This window comes from Numida meleagris, chromosome 1, assembly GCF_002078875.1.
Source record: "Numida meleagris isolate 19003 breed g44 Domestic line chromosome 1, NumMel1.0, whole genome shotgun sequence".
Lineage (NCBI taxonomy): Eukaryota > Metazoa > Chordata > Aves > Galliformes > Numididae > Numida > Numida meleagris.
The window spans coordinates 132,923,635-132,948,236 of NC_034409.1; the positions used below are offsets into that span (position 1 = coordinate 132,923,635).

Here is a 24,602-nt window from a genome sequence, read left to right on the forward strand (position 1 = left end):
CTTCAGAGAGTCAGTAGGACTGTGACCCCCAAAACAACTTCATTTTAGTCTCATTTGGAGAAACAGCTGCTCCCAATGTGCAATCCCTACATGCTAGGTGAATGAGAGCTGGCTGCTGTTCCCAGTGCTTGGTCAGCTGTGCACAGGAGAGGGCCATTTCACTGCTTCCCTTTCGTACAGTATTCATAGTAGTTGCTTATATGTATCCATGTCAGTAAAAATACTGATGGTGTCATTTTCACGGTTGGTGACCTAGGGAATAAACACACATTTCCAGCTGGTTTCTCCTCGACCTCTCTGCATGAGTGATTTCCCTTGCCTGTTACCAGTTTTCTTACTCTCCCTTTTAAATCCCTGGTAGGAAATCATACTTAAAACCAAGTGGGAGGATGCAAAAGCTACCAGTGAAAAATGTGAAAAGAAAAACAAACCTGCAAAAGCTGAGATTTGCTTCCAGAACGTCCTCTCAAATAATAATTGCAAAAGTCTAGAAAATAACTTTTTTTTAAAAAATAAAAACTTTAATTCATTTCCACTTTTCCTGTGGCATAAAACACTACCACCAAAATCCAATCGCTTCTAAGGGTATACACACATGTACCAAAAAGGAGAAAAAAAAAAAAAGGGGGACATTTACTACATCAACAAAAACCCAAGGTTAGGTTGAAATAAAACTTTTTGCTACAGCTTCTAAGAGCGGTGGGGTTGCACCAGACCTGCTACAACTTTCAGCACTGCCTGCTCCCCCAGGAATCTGATGGCAGCTGTGCCCTCCAGGCTGGGATTCCCCAGCCCGAATCCGAGCACCCCCTCACACCGCCAGCTCACGGCGCGAAGCAGCGCGCAGGCGCTGCCCCGCCTCACCGTGCCCGCCAATCGGCGGCTCTGGGGCCTACTGCGAGCTGCGCCGCACCGGGCTGTCCCGTCCCCCTGTGGCGGGCATGGCCGTGGTGGCGGTGGGCCGCGTGTTGCGGCTGGGCGGCCGCTGGAGCGTGGCGGTGGCGTCGGGCGGGCCTAGCGTCCAGGTGAGAGCCGCCCAGGCACTGCGTGGTGGCCGGGGGGGAGCGGGGTTCTGGGCCGCGCGGCAGCCTGCGTGCGTTCTCCTCGCTGAGCGGGCTCGGGAGCTGCAGGGGTTGCAGGGCGGCCGCTTCCGATCAGCCTCCGCTGGGCTTCGTTTGTTTTTCGTCGTGAAGTAAAAAGTGTGGGGGAGGCCTGACGTAGTGTGTGTGCGAGCAGGACTAGCAGGGCCGGGCTGTAGCACACAGGTGTTCACAGAAACAGAGCAGCGTGAGATTCGTGAATGTGTAGCACTCAAACAGTCTTGAGTTATGTTTGGTAAGGGGTTAGGAAATCTCCGAATTCCCGCAGTGTGGAGGGAAGCGCTCTCCACGAGTGCGGCAGCTCCTTTTTGAGGAGAGCTAGCCGCTTGTTCTGAGGGACGCTGGATTTCAGCAGATTGCCGCTTCGCTGCTGTCAGTGTTGCGGGCAGTCGTGGTGCTGTGCAGCAGTTTTTGATATGTGCATTCCCGCAGTGGCCAACAGATGAGTTCAGAGGCAAGCTGGTAATAATTCCAAGGGACAAACCACGTTGGGCTGAGGGGCTGTTTGGTGACTGAACCAAACCCTAAGTAGCAGAAGAGAGATGCAGTAAGGAGATGAAGGAGCAATCTGAACTATTTTATGTTGGTTAACTGCAGATGGGCTTTACGAATTAGGGATGAAGACCTGATGACCAAGTGGGTGGTTCCTTATGCAGCAGACAGAAGTACGTTGAAGTTGCCCAAGGACTGAGACAAAAGCTAAAGAAACCCTAGAGCTTGATCGCAGTTCTCAGTTGGAAGATTTTGTGTGGTTATCCTGCATCAAAGTTATGGCTGACAGTGGTATGGCGTTCCTGGGTGGGCACCTACTTGAGTTTGAGCTGAGAATCCTGTACCATAAATGAGGAAGTGAACTTGAAGGAGTGACTGTAGAAGGCAGGGCTGGAAGGGGCCTTCACTGATAACATGTCTAATTCTCTCTCCCGAGGGTGGGATCTCTACCTGAGCCCATCGCTGTAAACGTATCCTGTTTCTAAATATCTGACCTAAAGGGTGCAGAAGGAACTAAGGGGACACAGGGCACAGGAAATTTGAAAGGTACCCGTAGAACAATTTGGTGAGGATGTTCTGAGTGCTAAGCATTTATGTGAGTACAGAAAACACCTGTTGTGGTTGTGTAGTTTTCTTCTTAGTAGAATTCCGAGTACCACATGGGCTTTTGCATTTGATCAAGTCTAATACTGTGTGTGAATTTCTCTGTATGGTATATGTACTGATACCAGAAATATGATACCACTTTGTCCAGCCAGTGGAGAACGTAAAACCAGAATGTGTGACCTCCATACCTATTTTAGCAAGTCTCCAGCAGAGTCTGGCTTCAAGAGATGGGCTGGGCACGAGGCAGTCATCGGTTGTAACTCTGTGGATGTTAGGCTACTTATCACACCGTGCTTGAGAAATGGTTTGTCATTGCATGTTGGCCTCAATATTTTGGGAGGTTTTGGAACTGCATGCTAAGAATGGAATGGCTTTCTCTGCAGTTGCTAGCCAAGCTAGAGTTGAAGAGCCTGCTGGTATTTTATAATTTATACCTGAAAATCACTAGATCTAAATCCTTGCCCCCATTGTGCAGGTTTGATGTTTACCCTGTTTGTCTACATTTATTTCCATAATATACAGTACAGGCAAAACCTAATACATAGATTTGGTCAAATAAGCAAAAGAAGTAGATTCTGTGGGTGGGAGAGATGTGCTTTTAGTTACCTTGAGGAGAGAATTCAATTAGGGGAAAGTTTCTTCTGATTAAATACTTTGGCAAGTCTTTTATTAAAGTAATATAAAATTACTTTGGTGTGTTTACTGACATCTTGTGATACTTCCTGATGTGTTTCACAAAATGCTTATTAAAACACAAACCTGATACTGATTTACCTAATTAATTGGTAGGCCAACGGGAATCTGAGACTTTGTAAATGTCATTTAAGTAAATGAATTAAAACGCTTTGTAAAACATCACACTTGAGCACGTGAGCTTTTCGCTTTCATTCTGTGTGATGACTACATATTGCATGCTTTGTCTTGTACAATACGTGACTTAAGGACTGCTGTTTGCATTTTGCTTGTTTATACTACCAGTAACTGGAGCTGTGGACACAGGGCAGCTCCATTCCTGCATGCTGTTGTGGTTATACACCTCCAGCCATGCATCTGCCAGCTAAGTTCTACCCCAAAGATAACATTCTAGTACAAATCTGTGCATTGTGCGGTTCTGGAAGAGAAGGTGGTTCAAATCTGCCAGCGTGGAGCATGGAAGAGGCTTGAAAATGGTGCAGCAGTGGATGTGCCACGTAAATTGGTGTCTGCTTTCACCTCTGCAGCAATATCATGTAAAATGGGCTGTGTTTCCTCTTGAATTTGAACCTATTATCTCTGTTTCCCCTTTCCTTCCTTTCCAAAAGCAAAGAAGCTTGATTGCTCTCTCAGTGATACACACTGGTTTTCAGTGGGGTTTGGAGGGGCTTCTGGAGATCCAGTCCAACCCCATGTTAAAGCAGGTTCCCTACTGCAGCTCGCGCAGGAAAGTGTCCAGGCAGGTTTTGAATACCTCCAGAGGAGACTCCGCAACCTCTCTGGGCAGCCTGTCCCAAGTGCTCTGTCACCCTCAAAGACATTTCTCCTCATGTTCAGATGTAATCTGCTGTGTTCTGGTTTTTGCCCATTGCCCCTTGTTTGGTCACTGGGCATCACGAAAAAGAGCCTGGCCCCATCCACTTGATACCTAGATAATTATAAGCATTGATAAGATCCCCTCTCTCCCAGGTCTCTCAGCCTTTGCTCTTCAGGGAGATGCTGTAACCTTCTGACCATCTTTGTAGCCTTTTTTTTTTTTTTGCCCTTATCACTACCCAGTGAAGCCAGATTCATGGGGCAATAGTAAAAAAAAAAAAAAAAAAGTCTTAATTGCATCTTTTCTAAGCATAAATAGGGCGCTGGAGTTGTCTGAGACTTTGTTTTTTTTTGTTGTTGTTGTTCTTTTTGGAAACAGATTTTACATAAGCTGATTTTCCTGTATCCCAGCAAAATAAGGATTTGCCAAACTGTCTGAATGCTAGGTTGTTTGGGGAGGGGTTGTCAGGAGAGGCTGATGCTCAGAAGCAGTGTCCAGAAGTAAAGGCTTTCCCTTCTTTCTTATTCTGGTGGAACAGCCTACTACTTTGGAAGTACTGGCAATAACCAGTATTATTTAAAAATGGTGAGGTTGCTGTCTGCAGTAATGCTTTGTGAAATGTGTAATAAGTAAATGCAAACCTCTGTAGTTTCCTTTGGAAAGTTGAGGAGCATGCTTTCTCGATTGACTGAAATGCCAGAAGCATCTGGTGCTGCTTTGCAGTTCTTGCCTGTATCGCCCATGAAATAGTGCTCTTATCCCAGAAGAGGTACCCAATACAATAGATACTGATTTGCATAAGAGGCTGTTTTCTAATTATGAACAGTTTGTGTGTCCAGGGACTTTTGATTAGTGATGAATTGAAACTAGGGAAGAATATGAATAGCTTGAGGGAAGGAGGACAAAAATGAGAAAATTACAATAGAAATTGACAGGAATAAGATGAAAGCAGTCTTTTTAAAGTATTCTGTTGAAAGCATAGCAGAGAGAAAGCAATTTTGGGCTGAGTAATATGGAATCATGTGTTCATTAACAAGAATTACAAATAATTAGTTACTATTACAACAAGTAAGAGGATGAATTGAATTCTTTCCTGAGGAGCAACTAGGAGAAGAGTAGGAAATATGCAGAGATAGCTTATTGCTTTCTGTGGATGTCACCAGAGCCTTGTTGGTGGAGGCTGTATATTTAAAATCTTGATGTGTGTATATATATATTTAATTCTATATACATGAACATAACCTCTCAGAAACCTTACTTATTTATTTTTCTAAAGGAGCAAACCAGGACTGGCAATGTATATGATGCTTATAAACCATGGAGAAAATAAAGCAACAATGCTCTGCCATGGAGCTGTTTTTAAACCTTTTGTGGCCAGTGCACATTTATGTATGTTCATGTCTTTGTGGTTGTTTAGCCAGGCTTCAAGATTGCTGTTGTATTCATGTTACTTTTAGGAAGATAGTAAGTGTTTTAAGCTATTCATATTAGCTTAATTCAGAATGACCAAATCAATCAAAATGGTCAGCATGTCCAAATTGTGAGTTACAGAAGGCTGTTTCTGTGGCTGAGGATGTTCAGTTGTTTCGGTTGCTAGGTTTATTCAGTTCCTAATAATAAGGCTACTAATTCACTTTGTTATGCGTGTTTGGGTTTTAATGTTTCGTGAAAGGTAGACTGAGGCTGCAGCACCAGGAGAAGTGGAGACCATTTAATTACTTGCTGAAAGAAATCAAGGTAAAGAGGGGACTCTTCATTCTCACACTTTAGCCACCTCCTGTCAGCTTTGGCATCTGGGAGAGCCTTTTCTGGATTGCTCTCACTCGCTCAGCAGAGAGCTCCCTGCTCTTTGGCAGGGCACAGAAATTTCAGTGTTCTGCCGAAGCCAAAGAGCTGCAGAGAACTTCGTCTCTCCAAAGCTGGTGTTAACAAAATAACGCACACTACTGGCACGAAGCTGAAACTGGAACATTTTAGCCCTGTCAATGAAGCTCCTGTTCCTCTGGCAGAAGACTTGGTTGAAATTAGTCATCTTAGTTTCTGGTTGTTTTGATAAAAGAAAAGCTTATCTGTCAATCTTAGTGGGAGACAAATGTGTGTCCCTGGAGTTTTGATTTCAGAGCTGAAGCCATGCACAGCTGATGAGAATCACCCTGCTTTGTTTTCTCATTGTTCCACCTGAGTCAGTGAACCCTCTGGCACTGAGCAAGGAAGGAGTAATTCATAATTTTCCAGTACCTCTAGCAGTGGTTGTCCATTGTGCCACGGGACACAAGGTACCCACGTGCTTCCAGACGGTGTTAGAGGGCTGCCTTGCAGATTCTTTTCACACTTTCTTATGGAGTGCCTTTAGATAAATGCAAAGCCTTCTTACGTGCTGATAGATGTGTGTATATATATATACAAATGAAGGCTGCATCTTTTGATCAATGCTGTGTTTCCCTTTTGCTGGATGTTCCCAACATGTAATACTACATTTCTTTCCATCAGTGAAATCTCACTAAATTATTAAAAAAAAATAAGAAAAGGAAACTTTAAAAGGCAGGTGCAAAAATACAGATATCTTCAGTAAGAAGAAAAGTACTTGTTCAAATTGATTGTGATGTGTGAAAATGTTCAACTTCTAGAATCTGTTTTTCTGTTCTTTGGCATTAAACAATTGAAAGAAAATGGTTTCATGAGTGTAACTGCATTTTCTAGCTTACTACAGGAATGTGTTTTACTGTTGATTTCATTTAAAGCTCACTATGCTAAAAATATAAAAATCTAACTTTTTTTTGTTTGTTTTTATTAGACATTGAGGCTTATCTATACCACTGCAGCTGCATGGAGGAAAAATGTAGCAGCCTCAGGACCTGAAAAATACACGGAGGCATTTATTAAGAAACAAATTGAAGAGTTCGACCTAGGAAAGAGACATTTAGCCAACATGATGGGAGAAGATCCAGAAACTTTTACACAAGAGGATATTGATGTAAGTGCGGTTGCTCTGTTGGAGAAGTAATTTACTGTAGAGTTTCAGATATTGAAAGCACTTTGCTTCAGCATGAGCCCCTCAGCTTTCTGTGATTTTTAATCAAACTGTCAGAATAAGAAAGACTACTACTATACATTGCAAACATTGCAACTGTGACTGTGAATAGAGATTCTACTCGTGCTACCGTGTGAGGTCAGATATCACAGTGTAGAGCTGTATACCATATCTTGCTAAAGCACAGTGGGTTCTTTTTAAAAGTACTAATGGATAATCCCCTTGATCTGAGGTTATGAGAGGCCCTGCAAAGGTTTATGTAGCTCTTTGGAAAATTTCCCACAATTTGACCTGCTGTGTATATTTAGGTTGGGTTTTCTTGTGTGATACTGTGGTTGCTGGTAATGCAAATTAAATTTTATAGGATGTTTTACAAGTAACCCCCTGGTTTAGCTTAGGGATTCTAATGTAGACCTGCATCTAGAGCTCACATCAGTATCTCAAAACATATTATTTTATTGCCATTCCCTCTGACAACTGGCAGGTGGGTGGCCTCTTCTTTCTCTGTGCCATTTAACTTATGTATAGATACACTGTCTTTCACCTTAAAAAAAAAAAAAAAAAAAATTGACATCCAACTAGGACTTCGCTTCCATCATTTCTATCTTATTTTATCACGCATCAGAGGTAGTGAGGAGAAGTGTCATTTGGTGACATTCAGTTGTAGGTGAAACTGCATGCTGCTTTTTCTACACAGCAGCAACACTATTACTAAAGCCATGGCAGCACGGTGTATCAGTGGTGCCCTAGGGTAGATGTTGTATGTGATGAAAGAGGTATGTGTGGTTTTGTTTTTGTCAGGGGAAGGGGATTGTTTCGCTTGCATGGTTTTGTCACATTCCGGTGGCAAATTCTGTTAGTGTAGCTGTTGCCATGTAAGAGGGCTTGACAACCCGCTTACAGCAAAGAACAACTACACCTGTAGGTGGTGATGCAGGGTGATTTCAACCACATTTGACAGAGAGGCTTCAAAATGAAATTCTTCAAATTTCTCTGAAAATAGATCACAAAGTAGAAAAGAGACATTTAATGGCCTGCTGAGAAAAAGGTCAAAGTGAGACTTGAGTCTCATCAGGTATCAGGAAATTCATACGGAAAACTTGATTTCAAGTCAGAAATCCATAGGAAATCAAGCTTTATGAGTACAAAGCTAGGCACCGATACTGTGACTTTCATTCACTTGTCTATTCTACAGACAAGTGCCTTCTGGTCTCTGTATGAGGTGGTTAAGGTCCTGTCAACAGTGAAGATAACCAGTGAGGGAGGCATTTGGATTAGAAGTAATAGCAGCCTGCTTTACGCTGGCTTTCTTGCTTTTCAACAGATGGCAGAACTTCCTTTCTCTGTGTTTTTCGGATTTTTTTTTCCTACCTTTCTTGACACTTATGTTACAAGAAGGTAATTAAAAAGAATTTGTGCACAGATCTGCCTCTGCAAAGACCTCTCACTCTACTACAGTATCATAGAATCTTTAGCGTTGGAAGGGACCTGTAAAGGTCCGTCTAGTCCAGCTCCCCTACAGTGAACAGGAACACCTGCAGCTAGATCAGGTTGCTCAGAGCCTGGTCCAGCCTTACCTTGAATGTCTTCAAGGACAGGACTTCCACTACCTCTCTGGGCAACCTGTGCCACATCACTCTTATTTTAAAAAAAAAAAAAAAAATTCTTATGTCCAATCTAAACCTCCCTTCTTTAGTTTGAAACCACTCCCCCTTGTCCCCTCACAACAGACCCTGCTAAAGAGTCTGTACCTGTCTTTCTTATAGCCCCCCCTTTAGGTACTGAAAGGCTGCTCTCAGGTCTCTCTGGAGCCTTCTCTTCTCCCGTTTGAACAGCCCTAGCTCTCTCAGGCTGTCCTTGTAGGGAAGGTGTTCCATCCCTTGGCTCATTTTTGTGGCCTTTCTCTGGATGCACTCCAACAGGTCCACATCTCTCCTGTACTGAGGACTCCACACCTGGATGCAGTACTCCAGGTGAAGCCTCACCAGCGCAGAGTAGAGGGGCAGAATCACCTCCCTCAACCTGCTGGCCGTGCTTCTTTTGATGCAGCCCTGGATATGGTTGGCTTTCCGGGTTGTGAGGGCACATTACTGGCTCATGTCCAGCTTGCCATCCACCAGTATCCCCAGGTCCTTTTTCACAGGGCTGTGCTCCATCCTTAGATTCCCCAGCTTGTACTGATTGCAGCGGTTGCTACAACCCAGGTGCTACACCTTGCACTTGGATGTATTGAACTTCATGGGGTTCACCTGGGCCCACTGGGTTTGTCTAGGTCCCTCTGAATGGCATTCCATCCCTCTGGTGTGTTGACTGCACCACACAGCTTGGTGTTGTCTGCAAACTTGCTGAGGGTACACTTAATCCCGCTGTTGATGTCATTGATGAAGATCTTAAAGAGCACTGCTCCCAGTACTGACCCCTGAGGGACACCACTCATCACTGATTACCATCCAGACACAAAGCAATTGACCACCACTCTCTGGGTACAGTCTCATAATCTATTCCTTGTCCATTGAACAGCCCACCCATCAAATCCATATTTTTTCCATTTGGAGAGAAGGTCTGGAGCACAGGCCTTATGAGGAGCGACTGAGGGAGCTGGGATTGTTCAGTCTGGAGGAGGCTCAGGGGAGACCTGATCACTCTCTATAACTACCTGAAGGGAGGTTGTAGTGAGCTGGGGGTTGGCTTCTTCTCTCGTGTAACTAGTGATAGGATGAGAGGGAATGGCCTCAAGTTGTGCCAGGGGAGATTCAGGCTGGACATTAGGAAATACTGGTTTTCCAAAAGAGTGGTCAGGCGCTGGAATGGGCTTCCCAGGGAGGTGGTGGAGTCACTGACCCTGGAGGTGTTCAAGGAATGTTTAGACATCGTGTCGAGAGACATGGTTTAGTGAGAACTCTTGGTGATAGGTGGACAGTTGGACTGGATGATCTTGTAGATCTTTGCCAGCCTTAGTGATTCTGTGTTATGCAGCACAGTGTCAAAGGCCTTTCTGAAGTCCAGATAGATGAAATCTGTGGCTCAATATGGTGCTGCTCCTAATGGTTTAGGTAGTTTGCCTGAGAAATTAATGTTTAGACAATCCTTCTCTTGGTAGAGTCTAGAGGAAAGGCTGTCAGACAGTAAGAGTGGAAGTGGAAGATGAGCATGTATATAGGTAGCGGTTTCTTCTGTATGAATCTACAGCACTGTGATCACTTGCATAAAATTAACTGAGCTCTGTAATTAGTAAATGCAGTGCATGTGGCAAGTATGTGACTGCTTTGCAGACTCTATTTCTGAAAAGGTGAAGTGAATCCAAAAGAGCAGTGTTTTGTTTAGCGATACCAAGTATCTGTGGTGCATATTTAATTTCTTCGTGTTTCATCAGGTGTTGGAAAATACTTAGTGTATAATAGTGTCTGCTATGCATAATTAAATTACTGTTATAAAAATATAAAAGCTGCTTAAGCACTGGCAGGAGAATTACCAAGCTTTACATTTCAAACAGTAATAATTCTTACTGATGAGTGCTTACGTACCTCCATGTCTTCTACTGTTAATAGTCCGTGTGGTGTAGTTCGTAAGTAGGCATCATAGGATTCTGTCCTTCACTGGAGTTTTAGGTATAGTTTAATAAAAGCTAAACCTTGTGAAGTTTTAAACCGGAAAATAAGTTGACTTACTTGTTAATCCTTCTCCTGGATGTTGTGGAAGCAGAATTGCCTCTTATTGATGCTTTTATTTGGGAATGAAAAGTTAAGCTGTGCATTACAACTTTATTTCTGGAGGGGAAAAAAAAAATCCAGCAAATTGATGTATAACTCTGCAGAAGTCTACCAATTGCTTTTTAATTGGTATTATAGACCTCACTCTGAAGCTGAGATGTTTTATTCTCCTATGTGTGAGTATGTGGTATGAAGTTTCTCTAATTGATTTGCTTTGCCCATTCCATTTGATGTATCATTTTTCACAATATTTCATAATTTGTGCTCATTTCTAATGAACAGAGTCGTTAGGACAGGCATGTCTAAGTGCAACTGACAGCTAACATTAGGTGCCAGATGCAGTTTATAAAGCTATGTAGAACTGCAGAGAACAGTTTAAATAAATTAGCACCTGTACATTAGTCTCACTTGCTGGTAATTTATAAGCGAATCAGTAGAGATGACATTTAGGTACGTCATTGATCAAGTTAACAGCTGCGTACCCACTGCCCAGCTGGGATACCTAATTAATAGAGATTGCAGTCCTGACCTAGTGCTTTTCCCTGATTGAATCTGTAATCCTTTTATTTTTTTTATTTCACTTTCTTACGGTTGTAGTAAACAGCCCACCTTCATTTTCCACTGTCAGTTCTGTGATATTCTACTTTAAAGACCAGAAACCTAAGTAAGATTAATATAAGAAAAGCATCTTAATCTCCTTGACCTATTTATATGATATGTCAGTACTTTTATTATTCATTTTTATGTAATCACTAAATGCTCTCTGAGATACGAGCTCATCAGGAACTTTCCCTGTAAGTTAGCGAAACTTGAAGGCTAGAAATGTGTTAATTTTCTTCTGCTGTCTGCCATATGACCTAATAGATTGTTGTCATGAAGATAGTTGGAAGAATTTTAGTCTAAAATATACACGTATTCCTAAGTATATTCAGTTGCATATATGTTGTTGCAAAAGTACCAGTAAGGTTCTTAACAATTAAAACGTTGTACAAATGAGAAGCTTCATTCTTTAGAGGGTGTAGTTTCTTTCAATGAGTTAAGACTTCTGTAACGGGTTAAAAAAAAAAAAAAAGTGATATTTAGTTGTATTTCAAAATGGCTCAGAGCATCTGATTTCTAAGTAATGTTCAAATTTCAGTAACTCAGATTGTTAGAAATAAGTGAATATTAACATATGTGAAATGTCAGAAACGTTACTCAGAACCAAATATGTTTCTGTATTTTCAGTTAGCTGCAAGAACATCATGTCCAGCGTTGTCCTTACCGCAAATAGTGGATTACTGGATTTTTTTTAAGTAGTTGAAGCTAGAATACTTTTTTTCCAACTCAACTGGAAATTCTTGATTTTTAGTTGCTGAAAACTTTTAAAGAATGCTGCTAATATTGTTAAGAGTCAGTTCAGCAAACACACAAGTTTGAGAAATAGGGAAGTTCAGTGCTTAAATAATGTGATTCAAGACCTGGAGACTTCCAGCAGAGTCTGGGTTTTGAAAGAGTGGTGGGTCTCATGTGAGGAGTAGAAGAAGCCAGAAAGCTTCTGCTCAGACGTTCTGTTAAAACGCTGTGGCATGAAGTGTCACTTCTCAGTCACCATTCTGATTATTAAAACTATTGAAAAGAGAATGTGCTGTATTCTTCAGCTCTCTGTGCCAAAGAGGATGCTGCTGCAAGGGAACCCACCTGGAAAGTTTTTTCAATTTTTTTTTTTCTTTCTTTATTTGATGGATCCTTCTTAGTTGACTATCTTTACACGGGATTTGAGCAACGAAAACTAGAGTGGAATGTTTTGTATTTCAGTTGTAGAGTCAAGAAAAGTGTGTGGGAAGGCACTTGGGCAAGGTGAATTTGCCCTGCCAAACCTCCCTCCTCTTCATGGAGTGTAATTTAAGGATTTGACTGGCTCACTGTCTCTTCCCAGCCCCAGTATGACTCCATCAGCTCTGTCTGTTTTGAAGTATCAAATTCTTAATTTCTCAGGTTATTTAAAAAACTTTACTGACCCAAGCGAACCTCTTTAACTCACAGTTATAGTCTCTGGCTTTTAGATCATGAACAAAGCTTTTTAGCTTGTAGGCAGGAAGCATAGAGAGGATCAGGAGTCAGCACATGCAACATACACAATAAAGAGGGAAGATGAAGGTAGGGTGGATACACTGAATTTGCACCACATGCCACATACAGTGCTGGGCAGCTTATTTAATAAATTGTTTTGCATGTAATTTGTTTGAAGGACTGCCAGGTATAAATTTTTGTATGGATGGAGGCTTGTTCTCATTATGCCTACTGGCTTGAATTCAAACTGGAAGGGAAATACATTGTGGTCCTATAGCAGTATACTCAATCATCTGATATCTCCCCAAGTGCTGATATAACAGGATTCCTTTCCTTTGGTAAAAATTGTTAAGTTTATCAACACGGTGTAAGAAATATCTCAAGTAAACCATCTTAATAATAGAGTATTAATTATGAGCTGCCATGCTTTGAAAACGACAGTAGTATGGTTTAACAAATAGAACTTTGAAGTAGCAGCCCAGAATCATTGGAAGTTAGAGTGGGATTAATGAGCATTACCTACCTGAAACGATGGCCTAAGGAAAGCTGTTCTTGGTCACATTCAGTAAAAACTGAGAACACAGCTATTTAACAAACAAGAAACTCTTCTGAATAAAGGATGACAAGGCATCATCTGGAGTCTTTTGCATCCTAACAGTTTGCAAAGACAGATATCCCTCCTTGTTTAAATTTGCATAAAAAGGGGGAAAGTGGTAAGACTCTTTTCAGGGAAAAACACAAAAACAACAGAACAGGGAATCTGTAAAGTAGAAAAATTGTTCCTTGGCTAGTTGTGTGGAGAGATGAAAGTAGATGTTAAGATTACTTAATGCAGGGTTTCTTTATGGCTTAGCCTGAAAGACGTGAGTACACACTTGCAATGTAAGGTAAATTTTCAAGACATAATACATCTCAGATGACGGTCGCTTTTGCTCATAACAATTCACCATTTATAAGGGTTTATTAAGATACTGTAGTTACAGTAGCTGTTTTGATTGGGATTCTGTAAAATGCTTGTATAAAGTCTACCTCTTAAATACACAGTCAGTCTCAGAATCCTGTAATCGATTCTTTTAATATATTATATAATGTGTTTGTTTAACATCATTTGGCTCACAGCGGATTTCTCTATTGTCATCATAATTAATCCCCATTTGTTCATAAATAGGTGTTCACCTACTGTGTGTATGCATAAAATGCCCATTGACTAACAAATGGGAATACAGTAGTCACTAAGAGAAACAAAATTACCATTTCATAAAATCAAGTTAAGCCTTTTGTTTGCTTCGGAATTCTCAAAATTTCTGTTCAGAATACCAGTAGGGGATTAATGAAAGTAATAGGTTAGGTTCTTTTGCACTCTGCGTATTAAATCTGTTGAAGCACTGACAAACCGCTCCATACCCATGGAAAAAATTATCAGGAAATAATAGCCCTCAGGTTGCCTAATGGACACTCTTCTTAAGATAAGTTATTTTAACTGAGATTCAATTGTAATTCTGCTTTTCCTTACTGCCTAACGGATATATAAGTGAGACTAGAGCCAGATATTTATTCAGTCCATGTTATCAAGCAAAAGATTTCTATCTCAAGTTCTGCTACCCACTGTGTCAAGTTTGCTGTGCTTGCCAGAGCCCTGCTTCTGGGAGGTTTTGATGGCTAGCTTTGTCTCTTTAGTTTTCAAAACAAATGGAAATAAACAGCTCTCATGTTGAATAAGCTTTCCTTCCTTGGAGATCCTCTAAAGCCACCTGGACGTGGCTCTGGGCAGCCTCCTCTGAGTGGCCCGCTCCGAGCAGGGGTTAGACCAGGTGACCTCCAGAGGTTCCCTTCCAACCCCAACCATTCTGAAAATAAAGCAAAAATATACATTTATGTTTCAGTTGCATTGAAAAGGGATGCATCTGTTCAACATCATCTTGCCAACCCATTGGACTTAACCCTGCTTTGCTTTGCGTTTTGCTGGAATAATTTTGAATTTTATTGGAGGCAAATAAGCATGACTTTATGTATCACAGGACTAGCAAAATGTTGGTAAAGTAAAAGCAAATGGTGCATCTTGTGCTGCTCTTATTAAGAACCGTGGTGGATCACAAGTATATGATGTCATTTTCTAAATTGTTATAACAAACCCTTAGGTATCTTTAAGGTGAGATGATTAATCTTTTTTTTAAGAGGAAAACGGGCTTGAGGAGTCTTGCTTCTCTGCACTGTTAGTTCAAGTTCAGCAAAGATTGCAGTGATTCACAGTTGTTTGAAAATGCAGCGTTCAATGAAAAGCTTATTAAGTTATGTAAAATATCTTGTACTGCCACAGGCATTGCTTTCAGGCTTCAGGAAACAGAGTCTGTAGAAACTGAGGTTCTGAATGTGCAAACCTGTGCTGTGTCCAGTTGTTTTATGTTTGAATATATAAAACTTTCATGCTCAGTCTGTCAGTAGGCACTACTAACAAGCACTGATATTTTCAGAAAAAGGGGTGAAATGTTTTAAATTTCCTGTAGAAGTTGCAGCATTCAGAGTTTTAGGGAATACTGAGTGTTGCATTTACTTGTTAGAAAGGTAGTTTTTGCACTTGAGTAGTTCTGGTAAGTGATGACAACTGTATATTGTAAAAACCAAAACTTTGCAGAAGAAGGTTCACTCATTCTGATGTATTAGATTGCAACTGTCAGAATGAAATTTTACTTTTCCTGAGGATACCTGAGGAAATTTCTTCTCAACACAGCAGATACGCGGTAGTCTTTGTTACTGACATGCTTACAGGTGTGCAGCAGCTCCATTTTATCTACAAGAAAGAACCAAAGTAATGTTTTGATGCTGCTTTTATGGAAAAATTACATATGTGATCTCTGTTTTCAGAGAGCTATTGCCTATCTCTTTCCTTCGGGCTTATTCGACAAACGAGCCAGGCCAATGATGAAGGTAGGATTTTTTTTGTTGCCTTTCTGAATAACTGTAGCATGGCATTTCAAGTAACTCTTTTCCTTTGATGATACTGTTTTTTTTATTTATTTACAGCATCCCACTGAAATTTTTCCAGAACAGAGGAGTAAGTGTTCATGACTTTGGTTTTAATTTATTTCTAGGTATTATAAGTTTTTGTGTGTGTCTATTTAGGAACAATGGGTGTGTGTGTGGGGAGGAACTAACAAGCAGGGCAAAAGCTGATCTAGTACTATAGCTTTTTGGGTTAAAAAATCCTGGATTCTGGCATGCTGTTGGTCTTTTCAGGCATTTGTGAACTGACTATAGATAAATGTTTTTCACTATTTAAAAATAAACAGGTAGAATGACGTACAGAATCCATTGAAGTCACTGGAAAACCTTTTGTTGTATTCAGTAGCTTTTCTGACAGTGCTGTCTATCACATCCATAAAATATTCGTTAATGCTATTTTAATCTAGAAGCTTTCTTGGTAACTTTGGTGCTCAAAAAGCAGAGAAATTAAGCCTTGTAATTGCCATTTGAGAGAATTGGGAGTGATGCGAGTGAAAACTCACCTCATCGTGTCCTGTTTTTTTTCTGAAAGTCGTAACTCTGCACTTAATCTATAGTCTTTGGTTTTCCTTCCTGAGACACTTTAGGAAGTCTCGGTTGTATCAGTGACATGCCAATATGTTGCTTGGTGAGAACCTGATTGAAATCACCAAATTAATTTCATAAAGAATACTTAAAAGATATTGCTGTTCATTTTATTTTCTTGTCGTTTAAAATGAACTAGTAGCATGGATGTGGAATTCTTTACTCTCTGAACTATTAAGTCACAGGTAAATATTTCTGAGTATCAGCAAAATCCTGCCATTTTCTTTGCTTCTTTTTACTGCACCTGGAGTCAGTAGACTCTTGATGTTTTTGGGGGTTGGTGCATCTTCTAGAAAGGTGTCACTTTGCCAGAAATCTTGGAATGTCAGCCATCAAATGATAACATGCATTAATTTCTAACTAAATCCTTACATGAAATACAAAGTAGAAGACAAAAAGGTAAGATGGTTAATAATGCTATTTTAAAATCCAGGAGTTGTTTATGGTGGAACTAAGCTACTGCTGTGTTTTTTCAGAACCAAAGAATTTGTTGAGATACTAACTCTGCCCTAAGAAATGTACGAGCCAATTAATATGAATATATATGTGTAAAATTAACACTTTTCAATAAATATACTTTTTTTAAAGGCAGCATTGCCTGACTGTTGATTGTATCCTTAAGAATTTTGAGTACAAAGCCATAAATTTATCCTTCAGAATGTTTCCTGGATACTAATTTCTGTTGTATAGGCTTTCATAGCCACATAAATGCAAATTCATACATTCCCTGGTAGTGTGTGTGGGTAAAAGACCCCTCTGTTTTTTTTCTGTCTTTGTAAAACTTGGGCCTTTGCACTGCACTTCTGATGTATTCTTGCTTAATGTTCCAATGCAATGTATAGCATCCCTATCAGACAGGTTCTTGGAGTCCTATCTTTGTCTATAGCTCATAGATTGCTTCCTCTGAGCCTTACTGGATAAAATGGCTGGAAGTTTCTTTACAGTTCAGTTTTTAAAAAGCTCTCAGGTATTTATTTTTGTTTGTTTTCTGTATTTGGAAGGGATGTGTGTCATGTTAAGACGCTTAGATTTGGTAATCTGTTGTTTTTTTACTTAGGTTGAAATTCATATCTTTAAATAGATTTATTTTTTAAATGGACAAAAATAAACTGGATGTGCTGAATTAAATGTTTTGTTGCTGTACTAATTCTGTAAACCATAGCGTCAGTCTTTTGTTTAAATATAGCCCAAAGGCATCAACATGAACAAGTTATAAAATCTCCCAAGTTCTGAACTTAAGTGAGTTACCTGCAAAAAACAATTGTACGAATACTTAGTTTGATTTAGATATGTTGTGCTAGTAAATAATGCGCTCTGGGTTTAAAGCTTTGTTTTCCAGAGCAGTTGATCTTCAGTCTTTCACAGTCATTATGTAGATTTCAATTCTTAATTTTTACTTATTTCTGAAGGGGATACTTGTGTCTGTAAAGCCAACTGCACAGTCTTTTGAAGTTTAAGATGTACATGTGAAATTTCCCCATGTTGAGAGATATTTAGAAGTATTATATTACATCATTATAATTGCAGCTAGAGATTGTTTTTTAACAAGGTAGTCTAAATCATTACGTTTCCAGACAATTTGAATAGCCATGGAATGTCTTTGTTCTCTGATATTTAAAAAGGTAATCAGTGTTATGGAAGAGGTTTATAACTGCAATTAAATACAACGATTTTTTTTTTAGTGTGTATTGCTTTCTTGTCTAATCGTGCTTTTCATTAGAAATCCAGTGGGGAGAAGATGGCCGTCCATTTCACTTTCTCTTTTACACTGGCAAGCAGTCGTATTACTCATTAATGCATGTAAGTACATTATCATCTATAGTAAATAATGTTAGTTCCAAGGCAAGTACATGTTATTCTAGAGATGCCTGTCAGGAGCTCCTACTTTATTTTCACAGGAGGCCATATCACCACTGAAGATAGACGCAATGTATATTTTTGTCATAATATCTGTTATTAGGAGTGTTTTAATGTCATACTTAGGAGAATAGAGCACGTAACTGTTCCTGCTTAATTTCTGGTTTATTTTTCAGTCTTGGCTGAGATCTGCATCTGAATAGTCTGAACGCTTTCTTGTAGGCTGTACCTGCTTAGTAGCATAAGGTTAGTAGTGGAGAATGCACAGACAACAAAAATAGCTAGTCCTAGAAAAATCATTGTAGGATAAAATAAAAAAAAAAGTTGTTTTTTTCCCTTGAAGGGCAAAGCTATAGGAAACGTTATTTGTGCTGACATTTAGTGTGAAGAAAATTTGCATTTAAACTGCTTAATTGATTTTTCTGAGACTGTTTCATTCATGCAAACTTGAGGCTTTTTTCTGATTAGCATGGTTCCAGGAGTAAAGGATCTGCATCTGTTTACCTTTATGGTAGGAGCTTTATCTGAACATAACAAGGCCCCGAGCCCTAACATGGGTTATGAATAGACGCTTCATATCTGTGACCATCAATAGGGCAAACATTATCCATCTGTACAGAAGAGTTTATAAAGATGCGTGTGTTTCTTATGTGTACTTAGAGAAGACGAAAGCAATACTGCTGTATGCTGAAGAATTTAATTCCACAGTCATTTTGGATTTTTTTTTTCCACATTTGACAGTCTTTAAAAAAATTAATTCTGTGATTAGTCTGTTCTCCAAAAAAAAAAAAAAATAATTTGTTATCAAAGTCAGCGCATAGGTTTATGGAGTGTAGTGTTTTCATTAGAATTATCTGGTATTCGTGTTCTGTGTACCCAAAGGACAAAATCCCCACTTGTCAGGTACATTTATTTCTTTAGGAGAATAAAAACCAGCTCCCCCCACTCTTTTCCTTTTTTTTTTTTTTGTTGTTGACCTTGGGCAAATGAGCTTCTTGCCCTGGCAGAAATGAAATGAATGATAAATGTAGAGTGTGTCTTTGCTGAGTAATGGAGCTGCAGCATAGGCTTTCCACAGAGGTTTTCTCCTGCACAGCCTGAGGCAGCCCGAGGACCCCTGCTGTTCATTTAAATAGGTATGTCAAATCTGCCTCGAAACGCCGCTGGTTTGATCTGTGGTAATATTTGTGAAGGTTCCATATGGACTTGAGCCCCCTGCAGTGCTAAGAAATAATGTACAACGCTTCATGGTGCAGACGCAAATTTTCTCTGAAAAGGGATGCAATGCTGCGTTTTAGCTGTCGGAGAGGATGATGGAGCTGACGCGCTAGGCCTGTCAACTTGTTACACGGATGGGTTGCACGCAGCGAGGCTGTGGAAAATCTGTGCCTTTTAACTTTTCTACTTAATCACGGTTGTAGCATTGCCTTTAGACTGTATGCTACATTAATTCTCTTCCTGCCTTCTGCCTTTCATCCCAAGTTTCACGGAAAAAAGTAAAGCATGCAGGTCTTGTAGAGGAGCCTTATCAAACAGCTGTCATCTGACAAGCCATTTGCATTTGTTTTGGCTGAAACAGAGCAACCCAAGGGCAAGATGTTTTGTTGCATTCCATCATAATGAAGAAATTACAAATTTTACAAGGAGCACAAGTTTATTTTTAGCTCTTCTGAGTAGTTAGAGTATGCGAGATTGCCTTGGAAATCTCAAAGAGAATAGCGTGCATCTTGTTTCTAACAGTGGCAACCACCTTCAAACAAAACCCCTTTGACAAACACAAATTTCATTAGTATAGGATATTTAAGTGCTGGAGTGTTCTTAGAATGTTTCTGAATATCTTCATTAAATAGACTCCAATAAGCCTGAATCCATTAAGGGAGATTTAACAGTTTTTTTTTTCAGTCAGCCAAATTAAAGAAGAAATCTGCATGAAATTCCCAGTGTTGTTTTAACCTCTTATTAGGCTAATGTGTATTTAAGAAAATGTATTTTTAAATCTCAAAGCTAATTAATTTGGCTAGGGAAAAAAAAAGGGGTTGTGTGCTAATACAGTCTGGTGTAAGTGATCAGTTGCATTTGAGGATGTCCTTTAAATTGCTACATTAAGTCTAATAAATCGGATAAACATCATATTCAGCTTAAATTTGTATGCTGTTAATTACTACATAGACTCCTGCGGAATTTCACTTTTGTTAGTTTTCGGTGACATCAATGTTAACAGCGTTGTTTCTGTAGTTAATGCTAGTAAATAATATTATCCACTTAGTGAAAATAGAAACTGTATGTATCAACATGTTTTACAACAGCCAATATACGCGTTGCTACGACTTGAATATTAAACGAACTTTCATAAAGGTTATTCGCTTTATATTCCATTGTTGTCTTTGTTCTGCCTGTTGAATAAAGTTTAGCTGTAGGGGAAGAACAGTTTCTTTTTCTTCAGATACATGAAAAATGTTTATTGCATGAAACAGTTTCACAAACGTTTGACAGTATGTTTGATCATCGTTGAACTTAAAAGTTTTTCAGGGAGGGTATGGTCATATTTTTGTAATATGTAGAGTAAGAGACAATGGGGTCTTCTTACTATTTTGTATGCAGCAAAATAGTAATTTATATGACTGCTGCTTTACTTTTTTACAAATATTAGAAATTGTGGGTAGTACATACAGTAGAGCATTTTAACTCTTAAAAAAAAAATCCTACATGCTGAAGTGAAAAAACATAAGCAAAAAAGGCGAAATGCAAAGTAAAAATATTATGGACTTTGCAGAATAATCAAAATATTACAGTTAAATGCTGTAATAGGTATTTGCCATTTAAAACAACAAAAAAGCATGTCGTCTTCTAGGTTTCCATTTGCTAATTTCTTTTAAAAAATTATATAGGATAAAATATTATTTCTTATTTCAAAAGGCTGCATCCTTACGTGGATCTGAAATTTGATCCTTCTGTTAGGTCCGGAAGGAGTTCAGTACGTAGCCAATCTTGTAAAATCAGCTATTTTGATTGTGTAATAGCTGAGTTTACAAGACACACAGATGTGTACATTCATGAATTGGACTATTGAATCCTGAAGTGATTGGTAAAATCTTCACCTGCCAGCTTTGAAAATGCAAGCGTGCCTTCAGACGCGTTCTTTAGCCTTTGGGGAGTGAAGATTTGTCAGATAAATTATTGGGCATTACACGCAATTCCTGATTTTTGCAAAGAATCACCCACATACTTTGCTGCACGTGAGTGGTTCTTTTAGTCTGTTGCCTCCCTCTCTATACAGAGATTAAACATTTGAATTCATTTTTTTAATACTTTAGAGCAAAATTCTATCTCGTAGCAGATTCAAATTGGCTTTTACTGATTTGTTTTGCACATCAAAGTATTTTACAATAATTTTTAATTTCAGTGGACATTACCACTATAGATTAGCCAGAATGTTTAAAAGAGATCGTCTTAATTCCTGCAAGTGCACATTTTTAGGACTTAAGCATGCTCTGGTTAGTAGTAGCTACGGAGCGTCTTAAGGAAAGATCTTGCTGTTTTAACTATAGTGAAGTTTTATTTCTGGGAGTAATAATGAATTTCTGAGTCTAAAAACCGGTGGGTGACAACCAATGCCTCATTTTATTTGCGTGTGTATATCAGTAGGGTTTTTAAAGAACTGTGATACAGTTGTGTTCTTGTTAGGCTTTTGTTGGTGCTTATTTATTTATTTTTCCAGTAAAAGAACCTATCCCAATAAAAAACATGTGCAGGAGTGTCATGAAGGTGATGGATGTTTATGAGTAGGCAGAGCCGAATTTGCCAGGTAGGAACGTGACACTGCATGCCTTCCAAGAGAGAAGCAGAGAGGCTGGCACAAGAGTGAGCACTCAATGTATATATTTGTTGTGACCCTGCCCACAGTGTGGGGTTGGAACTAGATGATCTTCTGAGGTCCCTTCCAACCTAGGCCATTCTGTAGTTCTGTATTTATGAGCTAATAATCCATTATTCTATCTGATTATCTGACAAGTCTGCTCAATGACCAAAATATCTTCTCTATGCCTCATTTGATGACTGCCACCTACAGAAACTCTCATTGCTCACTGGAATCTAAAGTTCCTGTTCTAGTGAGTTCTCTGCAGATACCTGCAGCCAAAACTTTCCTGCCCTTCTCTTCCCTCCCCACCACAGTCCAGAGCACAAGCTTCCATCCTGGTTCTTCTTCATGTTTAACTACAAACGCATACTGAGTTTCTTCGCGTTGGGCACATCTCGTGCCATCTAACACAAACCATGTGTCTGCTTTTCCTATAGAAAAAATAATTTTTGCAGCCTAGCAAAGTCGACTTGGAGTTAGAGCTGTTAAGTTCATTTCCCCTTTTCCCGGGGCGTGGGCCCTTGGGTCCCCCGTCCCCTTTGTCACGGAATCGGGCCTAACGCCCGTAAACCGTTGACAGAGCTGAAGTGAAACAAATCTTACCCAAAGTAGTGCTACCACACCTTATTATCTTAGATATCTGTATACATATTTCTGAGGACTGGGAGTCCTTGAAATTAGGATTTGTTATGCTCTTTTATACGTTGTTCCATCTGTGTGAAGATAAATAGGCTTTTTTAAACTGAGAAGTTGTCCTAGTTCCTTCCTGAAACAGTTTGTCAAAATTGAAGGATTTCTTCGAGGCATGCTACTGTAATATGTGAGTTCTTATGCTGTCTCAAGAAGTGGACAGCTGTATGCTTCAGGATTTTGTACTGTGGAGTTTTTCCAAAAATACTTTTGTTTCACAATCCTGTTACATGTATTGCCAGTGATCTGCATCACGGGCCTCAGAGAATTGTCCTCCTTTTAAGCGCTTTGAATGCAGCTCAGATACCAATCAGTTCTTAGTTCACATGTTTTCAGTGCGCATATTTTTAGTAAATGTGCTGGTGTTTTTATTAGTGGATTAATCAGCTTGGACAGTGGATGCCTGTAATTCTAAGCAAGGCGGATTTGTTGTGTTTTTTAACAAATGTAAACTTAAAGAAATTTCATTGCGTCCTGTTCCAAGTCACAGTGTTACTTATATTGAGAACTAGAATTGCACTGGTTAATTTTTGACAGTACATAGCTTTCTCACATTTCTTTTCCTGATCTGTTCTTTTGTAATATAAGTATGTAGAATTGATTACAAGCTTTGTGTTTTCACTTGTTAATGGAAGTAAATAATTTGGCATACAATTACTTCATTTTGGTACAACAATTCCTTTGTTTTCAGTATTATTTGTAATTATTTCTCAAAATATTAACTTGTGATTTAAATCACTTTTGTAATTCAGTGTACTAGACGTAGTATTTTAGAACGGAATATTCTGAAAGTTTCTAAACTGAAGAAAAGTGCAAAGACTTCATTAAAAGCATGTCACTCCTGCAATATTTTCGATATGGCTTTTTGAATATTTTTGCTTTTGGTTTTCTGAAGTTGTAAATCACTGTCATAGCAGCATGGCTTGGAAATGCATAGCTGTGAATTTCAAGAAAGCTGTTCTGAAAGGAAAGTTGTACAAAACATTTAGAGCTGGTATATTTGCAGTGTTTGAGAGGACAGAAATTCTGATTTTGATAAATGTATGAAAATGTATAACTTTGTCCCTGTGAGTGTGCCATGATAACAGGGAATTCTGATTGATACAAACCACTGATAAAACTGACAGTCTACGTGTACAAAAATCTTGCTAAATGAAATAATCTGCAGTTTTAAGTTTTCTCACTTTTTTGAAGAAGGCAAACTGAAACATGAATGCTGTAGTGAAACTATTGTGTTTATATGTTTTGGAGGCACAGTCGTTGTACAGATGTACCTGTCTTACTGCGTACATCTGGGAATTTTTGTACAAGCCCTGTGTTGTGAGAAGGCAACAAATGCAGAATTCAGTATTAACTATGTTAAACTGCATATGAAAATATTACATATACTCTCTGCATGTTCACTGATTTAGCTTGTATGTAACTGTATTTTTTATCTTTCTTGTTAGAGCTCTGCTTGTTTTTTGATCTCTTGAATTCTAGATGTTTGGAGAGTGAAAACATAAATGCATTTTAATAACAAAATCTAATATGCATTTCAATATTTGTTCCACATATATTTTAGGAAACATATGAAAAACTACTAAATGTTCAGAAACATCAAGACCAACTGGCTGCTCAAGGCTTTTCTCCACAGAAGGAGAAAAAGTAAGTTTCTGGTTGGAGTGGATCTTGAGATTAATTTTCTTGAAATGCTTTAGTTGTTTTGGCGCGTTATGTAGTTCCCCCATTCTGCCTGAATATGTTTTCAGACTTTTTTCCTATTACTTGGCTAACATTTGTATGCTAATTTCAGGTTTAAAAGTCTATCTGTAATCCGTATGTGCGGAGTACTCATTGCTCACTCCTAAAGTTGGTGAACTCCCAGCTATTTCTCTTGCTCTTTAATATCTCTCTCCTTTCCAATGTTCTGTCCTGTAGAAGACTTCTAAAGTGTGTCTTGAAAATATTTAGTGAGTATCCAGGGTTCTGTGTGTCTATATAGAGTTTTCTAATTATTTCTTCATTAATGATTTTTGAAAGGGAAGTAAGCTCTTTGAGGAAAACAAGGCCTTTGTAAATACCAGGTAAGTTGCTTGATTGTTGGAAAACTCTAAATGCCAAAGCTGAG

At 39.2% G+C, this 24,602-nt stretch overlaps 1 protein-coding gene across 1 annotated transcript in view; it reads left to right on the forward strand.

Moving 5' to 3' along the window:
• Positions 856 to 24,602, forward strand: part of MRPS9 (mitochondrial ribosomal protein S9) — a 33,332-nt gene continuing 9,585 nt past the window's right edge. The window contains exons 1-6 of the mRNA XM_021413937.1: positions 856 to 1,025; positions 6,503 to 6,682; positions 15,364 to 15,426; positions 15,523 to 15,553; positions 17,807 to 17,886; positions 24,057 to 24,139. Of these exons, the coding sequence (XP_021269612.1) occupies positions 942 to 1,025; positions 6,503 to 6,682; positions 15,364 to 15,426; positions 15,523 to 15,553; positions 17,807 to 17,886; positions 24,057 to 24,139 (521 nt within the window). The 5' untranslated portion in view covers positions 856 to 941. The remainder of the gene's footprint in view (positions 1,026 to 6,502; positions 6,683 to 15,363; positions 15,427 to 15,522; positions 15,554 to 17,806; positions 17,887 to 24,056; positions 24,140 to 24,602) is intronic.